Source organism: Somniosus microcephalus, chromosome 1 (genome assembly GCF_052327205.1).
Source record: "Somniosus microcephalus isolate GS21.2 chromosome 1, FLI_Smic_1.0, whole genome shotgun sequence".
NCBI classification, from domain to species: domain Eukaryota; kingdom Metazoa; phylum Chordata; class Chondrichthyes; order Squaliformes; family Somniosidae; genus Somniosus; species Somniosus microcephalus.
Window position 1 is genome coordinate 439,409,294 of NC_140987.1, and position 17,380 is coordinate 439,426,673.

Consider the following 17,380-nt stretch of genomic DNA (forward strand, 5'->3'; position numbering starts at 1 on the left):
CGTGCGCTCCTTGCGCTGCCTGCGCTTGGCTTCCGCTTGCTCCCGGCGAAGAGACTCGAGGTGTTCGGCGCCTTCCCGGATGCTTCTCCTCCAATTTGTGCGGTTCCACTGATCTAAATGTATTCAGCACATGGGAGTTGCACTGTGCATCTGAGCCATGTACAGTACTAATAGGAAGCAGACTGCAGTCAGTGGGAAGGGGGTAGTTCTGACGAATCAACTAAGCAACTCTCTGGTACGTGATAGTGGCTAATGGAGCACTGCGATGGGGTGGGCGGGGGGGGGGCTAGAGGATGGCCCAGGAACCACAGAAAGGGAAATGCTTTGAAGACTTAAAGCTACTGCTGCAAAGTGACTGATCCTGGACACCGTCCAAACTGAAACCATGGCTTCGATTCCAGAGGGAACTGCAGCTCTGGAAGCAGAGCAGATTTGCCCACTGCCTTACGTAGCCACACTGGAGGCATGTGTGTGTGTGTCCTAGACGCCCTGGATTTGTTTCCTTGTTCTTGGTTAATTTGTTTTTCCACAAACTTGGGCGGCTGGCTCCCTCGAGTGACCTTGGCTGCAGATGAGCTGATCTGATGCTGGCAGCTGCGTCAGCCTCCTGCTGAATCGTCTGCAGTGAGCCCTTTCAGGCTCCGTCTCCAGCAATATTTTGCTACCCGCCTTGGCTGAAAGGAATGCCGTGGGGTTAATCAGTAATGAAGAACTCCTTTTATTGCAGTCTTGCGTGGTTCTGCCGCGCGGCCTCGCTCGAGCTGTGGCAGCACTTTGGCCCTATTTAGCACTAAGCGCGCATGCACTCGGCATCAGCGAAGCACCTGAGCAGACACATCTGTGTGTTGATAATCCCATGAGCAGTGCTCTAATAAGACTGTGCTTTCATTAACTTCAATTTAGAGACGGAGGAGCAGGATACAGTTTAGTCAGCACAACAGAGCGAGGCTTTGAACCCTAACATAGAAGATAGGAGCAGGAGTAGGCCATTCGGCCCCTCGAGCCTGCTCCACCATTCAACAAGGACACGGCTAAACTTTTACCTCCACTCCACTTTCCTGCACTATCCCCATATCCCTTGATTCCCCATGAATCCAAAAATCTATCGATCTCGGAGTGATCGGTGGCATTGCATATGGCCTGTAGATGAGATTTTAGAAACATAGAAGCCAGGGACCTGGGTTCGAATCCGGCCTCGGGTGACTGTGTGTGGAGTTTGCACATTCTCCCCGTGTTTGCGTGGGTTTCCTCCGGGTGCTCCGGTTTCCTCCCACAGTCCAAAGATGTGCGGGTTAGGTTGATTGGCTATGATAAATTGACCCTTAGTGTTAGGGGGATTAAATACGTGGGGTTACGGGGATAGGGTGGGATATGTGTTGGTGTAGGGGTTACGGGGATCGGGTGGGATATGTGTCGGTGCAGGCTCGATGGGCCGAAATGGCCTCTATCTGCACTGTGGGGTTTCTGTGATTCTGCCCTTCGAGCCTGCTCCGCCATTCAATGAGATCATGGCTGATCATTCAAACTCAGTACCCTGTCCCTGCTTTCTCCCCATATCCCTTGATCCCTTTAGCCTTAAGAAATATATCCAACTCTTTCTTGAATATATTTATAGAAAAAAGTCTATTCCTGTTGTTATGCTCTTTGTTAAAGGATCAAAGCGCGAATGTAGAGTTGAGTATCGCCATTTAAAAGCAGCGCCCGAACAGGGATTTGAATCCTGGACCCTCAGATTAAAAGTCTGATGCTCTACCGACTGAGCTATCCGTGCTCTTTGGATAACTTAAGCATTACATCCCAGATTACTATAGAAATCTTCTCTTTTTTGTGTTTTTTAATCATAAAAGTACCTTGCTTGCGATGGCCGGGTATCAAACCCAGGTCAACTGCTTGGAAGGCAGCTATGCTCACCACTATACCACCATCGCTCACATTAAATTTGTAGAGGCGCCAGTTAGAAACATGGAAGATAGGAGCAGGAGTAGGCCATTCGGCCCCTCGAGCCTGTTCTGCCATTTAATGAGATCATGGCTGATCATCCAAATTCAGTACCCTGTCCCTGCTTTCATAGAAACATAACCCCCCCCCCCCAAATCAATAAGGGGACGGTAGCATAGTGGTTACATTACTGGACCAGTAATCTATAGGCCTGGATGAGTGATCACCGAGACATGAGTGCAAATCTCACCATGGCAGCTGGGGAATTTTAAATTTAGTTAATGAATAAATCTGGAATAAAAAAGTTAGTAGCAGTAATAGCGACCATGAAGCTATTGGATTCTTGTAAAAAAAAACATCTGGTTCACTAATGTCTTTCTTTCTTTTTAATGTCCTTTAGGGAAGGAAACCTGCCACCCTTACCCGGTCTGACCGGTACGTGACCCCAGACCTGCAGCAATGCGGTTGACTCTAAACAGCCCTCTGAAATGCTGAGGGCAATTAGGGATGGGCACTAAATGCTGGCCTTGTCAGCGACGCCCACATCCCCGTGAATGAATATATTTAAAAAAACCTGCCCCACAAAGCCTGCATTTCAATAAATCCAGAACCAGTAAAAACAAATCAACTGTTCCACACCACTCATGATAGATTCTTATTCACTGGCCCAGCGATATACTACATGTGTGTATGCCCACGTTCAGGAACATGCTAACAGTCCACATCACCATAACCAACTCATTTGGTTTGATAGACAGGAAACTTTTTTTTATCCGGCACCGACGGGACCGACGTGGTGCCGGTTCATCAAAAATTCCGGATAACCGAGAGCTACAGTAAAAGATACGGAGCTGAGAGTTCCATATAAAGCAACAAACCCTGTTGCTTAGCAACAGGTGCAGAACAATGGCCACAAGTTCCAAGCGTCTCTGTAGCTTAGCAACAGCTGCAGCCACACCCTTGCACAGTGACAGATGGAGGAAGGCAAGTAATAAAAGTTACCTGAACCTACTCCTGAATTTTGCCGGTTAACCGACATTTCCGGTTATTTAGGTGCCAGTTAATCGAAAGTTTCCTGTACAGGGCATTGTTCCAATGGGACGATGAGGAAGGGAACTTCTTGGAATACACGAGCTAAGAACGCTTCTGACGTGCTGTACTGTTAGACTGTAAATTCAGGTGAATTTGTCTTGCATCCGTTTTTAAGCTATATCAGAAGGTGTAAAAATAAACTGGTCCATTTAGCAGCTGGTTCTCTTCCCTGTTTAAAAAAAGAGATATCCCCATTGACTGTCGTGACTAACGCTGGCTCCTTAGATGAGAAAAATAGAGAGGCAGATCCTAGATGCAAGGGGGAGGGGGGGTGGGGGACGGTGTGGGGAGACTGGGCCGGCATTTGGCAGATGTCATGTAATATGGATAAATGCAGTGTTATGCACATTGGGGAGGGCTAACAGCAAGCATGTGTATACCATGCAGGGTTGCGAACATCAAGACTGTTCAGTGGGAGGAAGGCCCAGTACATGAACCTCTTAAGATTCACGCACAGTGCCCCGAGGCTGTAGCAAAAGCAAATAAGAGTATTAGGATGTAGAACACAAAACAAAAACAAAAAACTATACAGTCCTTGTAGAAGACCTTGGCTAGGCCTCATCCAGAATACTGCGACCAGCTTAGGTCTCCCCAAATGGTGGGTGATAGAGGCCCTGGAAGAGGCTCAGAGGAGAGTCACTACAGGAAACTCTCGATTTACCGGCACCTAAATAACCGGAAATCTCTGTTAACCGGCAAAATTCAGCAGTAGGTACAGGTAAGTTTTACTTCATATTAGTGGCAGTTCCTGGATCTGTGGCTGTGTACAGGAAACTTTTTTTTATCCGGCACCGACGGGACCGACGTGGTGCCAGTTCATCAAAAATTCCGGATAACCGAAAGCTATAGTAAAAGATACGGAGAGCTGAGAGCTCCGTATAAAGCAACAAACCCTGTTGCTTAGCAACAGGTTCAGAACAATGGCCACAAGTTCCAAGCATCTCTGTAGCTTAGCAACAGCTGCAGCCACACCCTTGCACAGCAACAGATCGAGGAAGGCAAGTACAATATGAAGTAAAACTTACCTGAACCTACTCCTGAATTTTGCCGGTTAACCGAGATTTCCGGTTATTTAGGTGCCGGTAAATCGAAAGTTTCCTGTAACTGGGGCTCCTACACTTGTTGCTAAGCAACAGGGACGCTTGGTCTGTGGCTGGAGTTCCTGCACGTTGCTAAGCAACAGGGAAGCCTGGATTTGTTGCTGTGTACAGAGCTCTCGTACCTTTTAACTACACCTCTCTGTAATCCGGACTTTTTGACAAACCGGCACCACACCGGTCCCGTCGGTGCCGGATACCAAAGAGTTTCCTGTACCTTAATAGCTAGTTTAAAAACCCTTAAACCCAGGGTTTCATTAGAATCAGCAAAGGAAATATGATTTTGCTTTTTTTTTTGGTCTTGCAAATTGTTCATCTAGCTTTGATTGGCTGTGCCCCCATTAAAATTGAATCCTTTTGTATGTTTTACAGCAATAGGGTTGGAGAGCTAAGTCTTTTTATTCTAGAAAAGCATAGACCTCAGGGAATTTTGATTGACGTCTTTAAGATAACAAAAGAGTTCGATGTGGTCTATGTGGACGAGTTATTTGAATGAGAGGGGTTAGGGAGGACCAGGGAACATGCATATACCATGTAAGGTTAGCTGTCAGGAGGTTTTCCTTTTCACAGAGGGTCATCGACCTTTGGAATAAGTTGCGGCTGGGTTGACATCACAGTGTACAAAAGATAAGTGGGGCATTGATGGATGTGTCTCCCGGAACTTGTTTGATGGCCTTTGGGGGTCGGAGAGGAATTTTCCAGACTCCCACAACACCACCCACCTCCCTCCCCCACCGCCATTTTCTCTCTCTTTTATTTTGCCCCTCCCAGGAGATTACATAGCTGCTAGTGGGGTGGGTGGGCAATGCGGGGGTCATGGTGCGATTGGAAAACCTAGACCAACCTTAAGGGTTGGCTATAGGAAAACCCTTTCTCAAATGTGGTCAAAACAATGGTATTGTTTTGAGCTAATGTTAAGTTGTGTGGTCATTCACTGGACTATTTTTCAACCGAGCCCACACTCCGAGAGCCCATCCCTTATCAAGTTTACTGAAACATTATTTTTTCCATCTCGCTAGGCCATACGACAACTACAGGCCTCCGCCAATAGAGTTCTGAAACAGCTTTGGCTCTTCCCTACTCCTCCCCCTCCGCCCCCCAAAAAACAATCCCCATCTCTTCTGGGGAGTTGCTTTGTCTTAGCACCTATCCACAGCAGCAGGTCTGAGATAATAAACTCAGTGGGATAAGGGATCAAATCTGCATGCATCACTCTGATGTCAGTGTGTTAGCACTCCAGTTTGCTATGCTACCTCCGACCAACATTAACTTGTTGAAGTGGCCATTCTATTGAAGGGGGCAGAATCTTTGTGCAGTTTCTGGTGGAGTCTGATATCAAGTCCAACACGCAGTTTAGGGTAAATCTGTTAACGTGTTACAGTGCCACAGGTTCAGTGCTCAAGGATTTCAATACACTTGTTGAACATGAGTAAAAAAATACCAGCATCGTGTGATTTTAAAACAATGCAGGTTCCTGAAGTAGAATCCTGGACTTTTTAAAAGAACAAATTTTGGTCAGAGTCTCCATCTTGTGGAAAAACCCTGTGGCCTTCAGTACTTCAGACAAACACAATGCGCAACAAGATCCTCATAATTCAGGAAACTTACGTGGCTTTATGGTGGTGTCATCAGAGAAGGCATCAGCCAAGTCAAAGTCATCATCACCTAAAACTAAAATAGAATGTAAAATATCAGATGCATGTTACAAGCATTTCATCAAGTCTATTTTTTGTCAAATCTCTGTTAAAGTCAATGGATGGGAACATTTTGCCAATGGAAGCTGTTATAAATCACATCATCAAGAAACTACTTATGAAATAACGCTGGACGGCCAGCTGGTGGCGCCGTCCAAGGAGTATAAATACTCGGGCGTGGGCCCCAGCTTGCCGGGGACATTTTGTAAGACAAGGAGCTAGTGAAATACAACTAGACCTCCATGTTCTGAAACAAGTTGATTAAAGCCTTGCTTTATACTCAAACCAAGTGTGTCGTGAGTTTTATTACGTCAGAAGCTTTACCCATGGCATGCGCAAGATGATGACTGACGTGTTGTCCAACCACTGCCTCGGGCAGGATAGGCATCGTTGAGAAGGCTTTTTACTCAAGTTGATGGCAAACCCATGGAATGCCAATGCTTCCTGGCAGGGCCCTTCAGTGTGCACTAGACTGGAGGATTTAAAGCAGTTTTTGAAAGTTTGCAGATAGATATCCTCCATTCAAAGCGACTTGTGGGTACATTTCTTCCCTACTTACTCAAACTAACAGGTAATGGGCAACCTCCTTACCAAGACAGGAGTAAATCACAGCATCATCTAACCCACTGGATATTTCAACCATGTCCAAAGGTGCTTGCAGTGAGCACTGGGCTCTTGGTGCACATTCTCTACACATATGGAACTTGAGAGGTCAGCACTCCAGTTATTCTTGTTGAGATCATAGCAATCCATTTTTTCTACGCCATTGTCTTATTCATTGCGATCATCTGGTGATTATGCACACTGTACATACTTAATTCATTGGGCGTGCATTGATTATTCTCTGACCTCCTACAGTATCAAATCAATAATCAAAATCTGTTCTAAATGGCCTGCAGCAAACTTGCACCTAAGGATGAAATATAATCACATAATAATGGGATATGCTGCGTAAGTGAGACTAACCTACACTGCATGCTGCAGTTAGATGGATAATGTTCCAGGGTTAAGTTAATAGCAAAGCTAGTCACATTCACATTTCTCACCGATACTTGCATCCATCAGTTTGTTCCATGCCCCTCCCTCCCTCCCACCCCCCCTTGCCAGTGAAAAAAGGCCCCTTGCCTTCTGTGTGACCTCTTGGAGCTGTGAAAACTCCAGGCTTCTCAAACTACAGGAAACTCTCGTTTAAACGGCACTTAAATATACAAAATTCTCTATTAACCGGCAAAATTCTCACTCCGAAAACAACACCTCAATAACCGGAAATGTTGCCGAGTCCGAGTCTCCCGCGGTGGCCGAGTTAGTCAGTGGGGGTAGTTCTCCAAACTGCCACCACTCGGCTTCTTGGCGCTGTCGGAAGTCCGAACACCTCAATAACAGGAGTCTGACTCTCCCGCGCTGTATACAGTTTACTGTATAAGTTTTGTTTTACTGTTAAGTAATTGAAGAGTTATGGATTACCCTCAACTGGCAGTACTGTACTTAATCAAGCATCTTCCACCATCCATTTAACACACCATTCTGTAGGTGAGTACCCAATTACTGTATACTGCACATTTCTTGATTTTTTAATTTTTCTTTGTTAAAAATAGCCTCGGTAGATAACCTTTTCCATCATCCGGAATTTTTAATCAACCGGCAACACACCGGTCCCGTCGGTGCCGGATACCAAAGAGTTTCCTGTACTACCAGTGCCGGTTCCTGACCCACCAGCAGGAGGTGTGCTCGCAGAGGGAAAAGCTGGCCATCCTGGCCCTTTCAACAGAGATTAAAGCAATTAACATCTTTAGTGTCTGGCACACCTTTTATCTAAATGTGTCGAGGAGGATGGTGCCTCTTTTAACATTGCTGAATTAATAAAAATGTTTAGAACAGTAGGCTTTGTTTCTGTTGATGAAACTACCACACTGGAAATACAACCGTGATAGGAGATGATAAAATCAAGAAACAACTGGTAATTTTTCACGTCTAAAACTGTACTATAAAAGTGACCCAATCTGTAAGATTGAGTTGTAGTGAAGTTATAAAATGTGAGTGTGCGTGTGTAACAGTTCAGCTCTAGGACGCGTGGGCGGCATATTTTCATTCCCTGTTCTGTTGTGCGCAGCATAAACCAATGAGAGAGTGATGACTCTGTGGCTAATGCACCAGGAGAGAGGGAATAGATTCGATGTTTGTCTGAATTCATAAAAGCTCACAATGGAGATTAGTGCCATTGTTGAAATATCTTAAAGAGCATACTTTGAGATCATTCAGGATTACTATGATCTTATCCTTATTTTCTCCCGTGGAGGGACTGACTTGTGTTAGTGCACAGTCCCACCAGTGGTCTCCAGTACCTCAACTCAAGTGAGCAATCTTTGTGCGGGAGATAAACAGTGAGTTATCAGAAGGTTTTTCGCAGCTGAGCTCGAGCTGTTCTCTCCAGACATCCACACTTTCTAGCTAAGGATAGGTTTCGGGAGCAGGTAACATGCTTTTTAAAAAAAAAACTCTCCTCCCTAGCCCAGAGGTGTTGAAGCCTGTTGTAACTGCCCCAAGTGTTGCCCAGCACAGATCAGCCAGCAGGGCACAGGCCAGGATAATCATCGAGGAAGCTTTTATAAAACGCCACTAACTTAAATAACCTTTTCTTGTAAAGTAAGATATGCATAAACCGTCAGCCACTAGCACTCTTGACAGAAGGAGTATGTGCACCCCCACTGTTATCATACAGACTGTCTCGGCATATAGTAAGCCACAGTGCTAAAGTAGGGCAGCTAGCCAAGACTGTGAGCGGAGTATAGTACTGCAACCCGATAGGGCTATGATCTCACAGCTGGAAGGATGCCAGTTCATTCTTTTGTTGGCTGCCTTGTAACTTATCAAATAACCATAATTGTAAGTCTGGCATATTTATAATTTATACATCCTATCATTCACTGCATTATCCGATCCTGCAAGCTTGCCTGCCTCATGGCTTGTACTTTTTAAACGGCTATTGGACCGACATTTTTCCTGCTAAAGATGTGGAAATATTATGGCTGCTCGCTCTATGCTGACTTCAGTGAGACTTGCAGTAGAATTTGTGATCTGATCTTCTGCATCCATCTCCCCCTCCCCCCAACCATTATTGGGCAAAAAAAAAGGTATCAAAAAAAGTAGCCTTATGTTCCATATTAAGCACTAAAGCAAGTGCAGTTGCACATGGTAAAGCTTGGGATTTTAATTCAGATCACCAATAAATATTTCCATTCGTAACAAAACAGAGTCCTAAATGTAAAGTGTGTGTATGTGTGTCCCATCATACATGAGTTGGCAGCATATGGAGGGAGCTTATGCTGTTCCTGTGGCGGTGAATTGAAGCAATCTTGTTCAGTTATCACCTAAAACTCCACACCCTAGCCCCAATTCTATCCCCCTTCCTGGCTGTTTGCTCAAGCTAAACCCAACGGTGCTGAGCTTTGGTGTCCGGTTTCACCCTGCATTTGCCTTCAAACCACACATCCATTACCAGGACAGCCTATTTTTTACCTTTGCAGCATCACCTGCTTCCACCTTTACCTCACCCCTACTGCTGCAGAAACCTTCACCTAGCCTCGACCAACGCTCTCCTCGCTGCCCGCTGGAGTTGTGTGCTAGCTACAGTCTGCCCAAAAAGTCCTTCGCCCGCATCTATCCTGCGCTGAGTATAGAAGATTGAGGGGCGATCTGATCGAGGTGTTTAAAATGTTAAACGGATTTGATCGGGTAGACGCAGAGAAACGATTTCCTCTGATGGGGGAAATCAAGAACAATCTTAAAATTGGAGTGAGGCCATTTAGGAGGGAAACCAGCAATTACTTTTCACACAAAGGGGAGTAAAAATCTGGAATTCTCTGCCCCAAAAGGCTGTGGATGCTGAGGGACAATTGGAGCTTTCAAGACTGGGATCGATAGATTTTTGTTAGTTATGGGTATCGAGGAAATGGAGCTAAGGCGGGTAAATGGAATTGAGGTACAGATCAGCCACGATCTAACTGAATGGTGGAGCAGGCTTGGAGCTGAATGGCCTCCTCCTGCTCCTAAGTTCCAAGTCCTGCTCTCCCATCCTTGCCAACCTCCAGTCTCACCAACCCCAAATCAGCCAGTTCAAGATACTGTCCTCCCTTGCAAGTCTCTTCTTGGTTTAGTTACCCCTGCAAACCCCTCCAGCCCTATGTGCACCCTCTTTTCCAATTCTGGTCCCCTTTGCACCATCACCCTTTGATTCACTTCTGGTGCCACAGCCTTAGCACCTCTCAGCCCCTGTCTTGCTCCTTCAAAAGCCTTTCTCAAAACTTACCCCTGTAACAATATTTTCAGTCACTTCCCCCAACTCTTCTCCCACCATTGCTTGGGCATCGGTTTTCACCTCTAAAGCACTTTGGGATGTTTAACTATGTTAGGGGCACTATATAGAAGAAAATCGTTACTGCTGATTAATTGCTGACTCATTTGAAGCGTGCAACTTATACATGTCTGGAGCCATTTCATTTTGTGATGCGATGACATACAGATAGGTGTACAGTGGCACAAAGCCCTTACTATGCAGACAGCTTTAAATTTTGCTGTCAAAATTAAATGAATTAGTTTATGTAACTTTGGATTAATAGTACCGGACACAGGATATATCCCTTAGAAGAAGCCTCCACTATTAGGATCTCAAGAGGGGAATATATAGGCTTGTTTTTCAATGAGTGCAAGTACATTATTGATCGAAAAGCTCAGTACAATAATTAATTGTACACAAGTTCCAGTGCAGCTACTACATTGGCAGCTACCCAACAATGTGGAAGATTTCCCAGTTATGTTCTATCCACAAAAAACAGATAAATCTAACCCAGCTAATTACCACCCTATCAGCCTCATTCCAATCATTAGTAAAGAGATTGAAGGAGTCATCAATAGTGCCATTAAGTAACACCTACTCGCCAATAACCTGCTGACCAACACGCAGTTCAGGTTGTGCTAGAACCACTCAACTTTAGATCTCATCACAGCCTTGATCTAGACATGGATGCAAGAGCTGTATGTCAGAGGAGAGGCGAGTGTTGCTGGCCTCAACACCATGGCAACATTCGACTACGTACAGTGTCAAAAACCCCTATAAGGATGGGGGAGGGGGGTGGTGCCAATGGAGGTCAAAAGTGAAAACGCGCTAGTGACTAGTTTCATACCCAATACAAAAGGAAGCTGGTTGTCGTTGTCGGAGGCCAATCATCACAGTCCCAGGATATCACTACACTCGGTCCAACCATCTTCAACTGCTTTACCTTCCCTTCAACATAAGGTCAGAGTGGGGCTGTTCACTGGCAATTCCACCATGTTAAGCTCCATTTACTACTACTCTTCCAAGAAGGATGCAATCAATATAAGCCCACAGAAGACCTGAATAACATCCTGGCTTCAGCTGACAAGTGGCAGGTTAACATTCCTGCCACATTAATTGCCAGGTTATTGATCATCTCAAACAACAGAAAGCCCAGCCATCCCGTGAGCTTCAACAGCACCATCGTCATCAACATCTTGAGTGTCACCAATAACCAGAACCTTAATGAGACCAGGCACATCAACACCATACTTCACCACTTGCTTCAATGGGTGTAGCCGCAACATCATCCAGAAGAGAGCAGTTACATAAGAACATAAGAAATAGGAGCAGGAGTAGGCCAATCGGCCCCTCGAGCCTGCTCCGCCATTCAATAAGATCATGGCTGATCTGATCCTAACCTCGAATCTACTTTCACTCTCCATCCCACCCGAACCCATGTGATCTCCCGGGAGAGGCGAAAAACCAGATAAAAAACCCAATGTGCCAATTTGGGAGAAAAAATCTGGGAAATTCCTCTCCGACCCATCTAGGTGATCGAAACTCGTCCAGGAGATCACTCTGTCCCTGTATTTCCTGCAGTACTTACCTTCTGTAAGAGGTGATCTCCACCCCAGCCAGGAACAGGCCCAATTTACTCTTGAAGGACTCCTAGCTGGCAGCCTGTTCCTGAGGTCTCCACTAATCCCTGTGAATAGAACCATCTCCTGAAATCTAACACAGAATTAGAACACAAGAGGTAGGAGCAGGACCAGCCTACACGGCCCCTGGGCCCGCTCCGCCACCCACAGGGCCATGACCGATCCGAACCTAGCCTCATGCCCGATTTCCTGCCCGCTCCCCGTAACCCCTAATTCCCCTTACTTCTAGGAAACTGTCTATTTCTGTTTTAAATTTATTTAATGATGTAGCTTCCACAGCTCTCTGGGGCAGCAAATTCCACAGACCTACCACCCTCTGAGTGAAGAAGTTTCTCCTCATCTCAGTTTTGAAAGAGCAGCCCCTTATTCTAAGATTATGCCCCCTAGTTCTAGTTTCACCCATCATTGGGAACATCCTCACCGCATCCACCCGATCAAGCCTGTAGTGTCCGTGTGTAGATAAAGACACTGAAGACAGGAGTTGGTTCATAGGTATTTACTAAGCAAGTCTGGGGGGGGTTCTAAAGGATATACACAATACACAGGCTTATATAGCCCAAGTGGCAATTACCGGCATTGCGCACACCTGGGGCTCTTAAAGGCACATACACCACAATTGCTTTTAAAGGCACATACACCACAATTCCTCCCCTTCTAGCTAACTAGTACATCATATTTTAAGTAATTATTAATTACATGTTATATGCAAAATAATATACATTGCTGTATTAATTAATTATAAGTTAGTCTCTCAGGAGGCTTCCTGACTCGGTCCGGATAACGCCTCGGGGGTGTAGTAGTTTCTGGTGGTGTAGTAGGTTCTTCTGGTAAGGCTGATTCGGCTTGGAGGCCAGTGTCGGGTTCATCGGGTTCCAGTATCACCGGATCGGAGGTAGATATGGGTATCTCGACTTCATCGTTAGATGTATAGCGTGGTGGTGTAGGTTGTCCCTTTTCGGATGACTTGATGATTTGGTCAGCATGGCGCCTTATTATGCTTTCTCCAATGTCCACGGTATACATCAGTGGTCCTAGTCGTGTGCAGATAGTTCCAGGCTGCCATTTCTCGGTACGGTAGTCCCGGGCCAAAACCGGTTGGCCTATCTGGAAGGCCCTAGTTGGCCTTTCATTCATGCCCTGAAACTGCCGGTTCTCCACGTCCCTTCAGATGTTGGGCTTGACCAAATCCAGCCGGCATCTTAGGTTTCTATTGTAGAACATCATGGCGGGAGTTTGGTTTGTAACCATATGTGTTGCATTCCTATATGCAAATAAGAAGTTATCCACCTTGTGCTGAAGTTTTATGTTTTCATTACCCATGGCCTTTATGGCCTTCTTAAAGGTCTGGACAAACCTTTCAGCCAATCCATTGGTGGCGGGATGGTATGGGGCGGACGTGTAGTGCTTTACCCCATTGTTCTTTAAGAACTTTCTGAATTCTTCGGACACAAATTGCGGTCCATTATCAGAACATATCTGTTCCGGCAGCCCATTCCTGGCAAATATGGTCCTTAATACTGTGATGGTTTTTTCCGTGGTGGTGGAGGACATCTTTATTACCTCCGGCCACTTGGAGTGTGCATCAACTGCGATTAAGAACATTGAGTCCATAAATGGACCAGCAAAGTCGATGTGCACCCTTTGCCAGGGAGACGAGGGCCACTCCCATGGATGTAGAGGGGCCTGTGGCGGAGCATTTTGGACCTTCTGGCATCCTAGGCAGCTCTTGGTCATGTCTTCGATGTCTCCATCGATACCTGGCCACCATACAAACGCCCTAGCTAGGTTCTTCATTTTCACTCCACCCAGATGCCCCTCGTGAAGCTCCTTTAGCACTTTATCCTGGAGTTTGGGTGGAATCACCACTCTGGATCCACACATCAAGGTTCCTCGGCACACTGACAGCTGTTCTCTTCTTTGCGAAAATGCTGGCAACAGTGGTTCGCCATGTGCTGGCCATCCCTTCATTGTTAAATCGTAGACCCGTGAGAGAGTAGGGTCATTTCTGGTCTCCCTTTCAATGGCAGAATTTGTCACCGGTAGACATTCCACTATGGTAGAGTGGAATATCTCTACTGGGTCTACTGTAGGTGCCTCTTCTATCGTTGGCAACGGCAGGCGCGATAAACCGTCAGCATTCCCATGCTGTTTTGACCCTTTGTATTCAATGTTGTATTGGTGTGCCCCTAGAAAAAGGGACCACCTCTGTAGTCTTTGTGCCGTCATAATGGGGACACCTTTCTTAGGGTTGAATATGGAGATGAGGGGTTGATGGTCAGTCAGCAAGGTAAATTTTTGTCCGTGTAGGTAATGGTTGAATTTCTTCACTCCCCATACCAGGCTGAGTGCTTCCCTGTCTATCTGGGAATAGTTACGCTCAGCTGAGTTCAATGAGCGTGACGCAAAAGCTATCGGCCGTTCTGAGCCATCAGGGAATCTATGGGACAATACCGCTCCTATGCCGTAAGGGGATGCATCGCATGCCAGTCTGATTGGTAGTGATGGGTTGTAATGAGCCAAAACTTTCTCGGATGTGATTAAGTCTTTACATTTATGGAAGGCACGTTTACAGTCTTCGTTCCATTTCCAAATCACTCCTGTGTGTAGAAGATCATTAAGAGGGTGTAGAATAGTTGATAAGTTCGGTAAAAATTTATGATAGTAATTTATTAATCCCAGGAATGACCTCAATTGTGAAACATTTTCAGGTGCTGGGGCTTTTATAACTGCTTCAATTTTTTCAGGTGACTTATGCAACCCTTCCTTATTAATTATGTGGCCACAATATGATATCTGATTTTGGAAAAATTCGCACTTGGGGCGATTTGCTCGTAGGCCCCGTTCTTTCAGCCTAGTGAGCACCTGCTCCAAATTGGCAAGGTGCTCGTTGTCGTTTTCTCCTGTTATAAGGATGTCGTCTAGGTAACACTGAGTCCCCGGAATCCCTTGCAGGACTTGCTCCATAGCTCTTTGCCAGATAGCTGGAGCTGATGCTACTCCAAAAACCAGTCGATTGTACTGGTACAGGCCTTTGTGTGTGTTTATTGTGAGATACTTTTTAGAGGTCTCCTCAACCTCCATCTGTAGATATGCCTGTGCCAAGTCAATTTTTGTGAAACGTTTTCCTCCGGATAGTGAGGCGAAAATATCTTCTATCCTCGGAAGAGGATACTGTACCGTGTGAAGGACCGGGTTTACAGTCACCTTAAAGTCCCCACAGATGCGAATTTTTCTCTGTTCCTCAGAGTTATTTTTCAATGCTTTTTTCATGACTGGAACGATGGGTGTTGCCCATTCGCTCCAATCTATTTTGGATAATACGCCTGCCTTTTCCAAATTCTCCAGCTCTGCCTCGACTGCCGGACGTATTGCGTATGGCACCGGTCTTGCCTTAAAAAATTTTGGAATTGCTGCATCTTCCACTTTTATCGAGGCGGTGATGCCTTTCAAGGTTCCTAGTTTCTCTTGAAACACTTCTTTGGCGTTGGCCAAGATGTCTTTTAATCGTTCAGGTATGATGTCATCAATGTTTTTTTCCTTACTGGTCACCGTCAGTGCCTGAATGGAGTGCCAGTCTAAACGTATCTTCCTTATCCATTCACGTCCCAACAACGGTGGACCACCATCTTGTAGAATGTATAAATACAACTTTTGTATTTCTTTGCCGTTGTATACCACAGGCACCTTTATTTTTCCTTTGGGGTATACTTTCTGCCCCGTATATGTTTTTAAGATAATGGATGTGTCTTTTAGAGGTATATGCGAAAATAGCCTCTCGTAATCTCGTCGATTTATTACGGTTAGAGCTGATCCTGTATCTAGCTCCATTTTAACTGGGGACCCTGCTATTATGAGGGGAACCCAAATGGTCTGGTAATCTTCATTGGCAATTACATTATGTAATTTGAGAGAGCTTAGTCTCTTGTTCCCGGAGTCGCTATCGCTCTTCTGGTCTTTGGAGCTACTGTCCGTCATCATTTGTACCTTTCTGTGCTTTTCCTTATTGATTCTTTTCCCATTAGTGGATTTTTTATTTTCAGATCGGCATACACGTAGAATGTGTCCCATCTTTCCACATCGCCTGCATGCTTTTTCTTTGAACCAGCAATCCCTCTGGTCATGGTTGGATCTGCCGCAGCGATAACATCTTTCGAAACCCCGTGTCATTTCATGGGTGCCGAAGTCCTGTGGCCTTTGCTGTATCTTTGCCGCTCCTATTGCACTGAAAGCCTTGTCCAGTGTTAAATCTTTTCCAGAAGATACCTTTTTTTGTGTTTCTACACTTAGGGGATCGCAGATGAATTTGTCTTGCAGAGAATCTGCCAGTCCTGCCTCGAATTGGCAGTGTAGGGTATCAACAATCTCCTCAAAATTCTTGTCCATCGGTTCGGCTGGAGTGATTAAGTTGCGTAACAGCTTGTATGTTTCTGCGCCCATTAGATCCAGAAGCACTGAAGCTTTTTTTTCATCTTCTATTCCATTTGCGGTGCAAAACACCTCCACTCTTTCTACATATGTGGTCCAATCCTCTATCTTGTTATCAAAAACATCAATATTGCCAAAGTTAGGCTCTGTTTCATTATCAAAAGCATCAATATTGCCAGACTTAGGCATTTCAAAAAAAGATATGGCGCTTCCCGCGCTTTTTTTTTTCTCTCTGTAGCAACGATATGGCGCTTCCTGCGCTTTCCCGCCGCTGCTACCGATAACAATGCTGTTTTACTGTGGTTTCCGTTTATTCACTGTTGGAGACTCGTTCCCGACGGAGGTCTAAACGCTGACCTGCTTGCCGCGCCGGCCGTCTCCCGAGTGCACCCTCCCAGTCCGTTATTGCTTGCCTCCGATTTCGCTGCCTGTCTCAGCTGTAGAGCCCGCCGCTGGAGCCCCAGCCTGACGCCCAGGAAGGATTAGCGCAGTACCTGCCACCAGCTTGGCCAGCTGGTGAAACCACAGTTTCTATTACTTCCTTGAGTCTTCTGGACACTGGAGGAATCGATGTCCTTGAGGTGCTGCCGAATTGCAGGTAAGTCCGTTTCCACTTCGTCGCCACTGTAGTGTCCGTGTGTAGATAAAGACACTGAAGACAGGAGTTGGTTCATAGGTATTTACTAAGCAAGTCTGGGGGGGGTTCTAAAGGATATACACAATACACAGGCTTATATAGCCCAAGTGGCAATTACCGGCATTGCGCACACCTGGGGCTCTTAAAGGCACATACACCACAATTGCTTTTAAAGGCACATACACCACAAAGCCCCCTCACAATCTTATATGTTTCGATAAGATCGTCTCTCATTCTTCTGAATTCCAATGAGGCCCAACCTACTCAACCTTTCCTCATACGTCAACCCCCTCATCTCCGGAATCAAACGAGTGAACCTTCTCTGAACTGCCTCGAGAGCAAGTATATCTTTTCTTAATCGGCACCCCTGCCACTGGACTCAATATCCACCCCATTCATTACCAGTGTACTATTGATCTACTGCAGAAACTCATCAAGGTTAACTTCAGGAGCACTTCCCTCACCTATGACCTCTACCACCAAGATGGACAAGAGCAGCAATGTTGTGGCAACACCATCAACGC

The 17,380-nt window shown here is 45.7% G+C and overlaps 1 protein-coding gene and 1 non-coding gene across 6 annotated transcripts in view; both read right to left on the bottom strand.

Moving 5' to 3' along the window:
- The window catches only part of cd99l2 (CD99 molecule-like 2), a 213,852-nt gene that overhangs the window by 52,317 nt on the left and 144,155 nt on the right, over positions 1–17,380 (bottom strand). For all 5 annotated transcript variants that reach the window (XM_086001607.1, XM_086001599.1, XM_086001591.1 and 2 more), the window contains exon 2: positions 5,736–5,798. In XM_086001607.1, the coding sequence (XP_085857733.1) occupies positions 5,736–5,798 (63 nt within the window). The remainder of the gene's footprint in view (positions 1–5,735; positions 5,799–17,380) is intronic.
- Positions 1,857–1,928, bottom strand: trnag-ucc (transfer RNA glycine (anticodon UCC)). Its single transcript has one exon. It is a non-coding gene; the product is annotated as a tRNA-Gly (tRNA).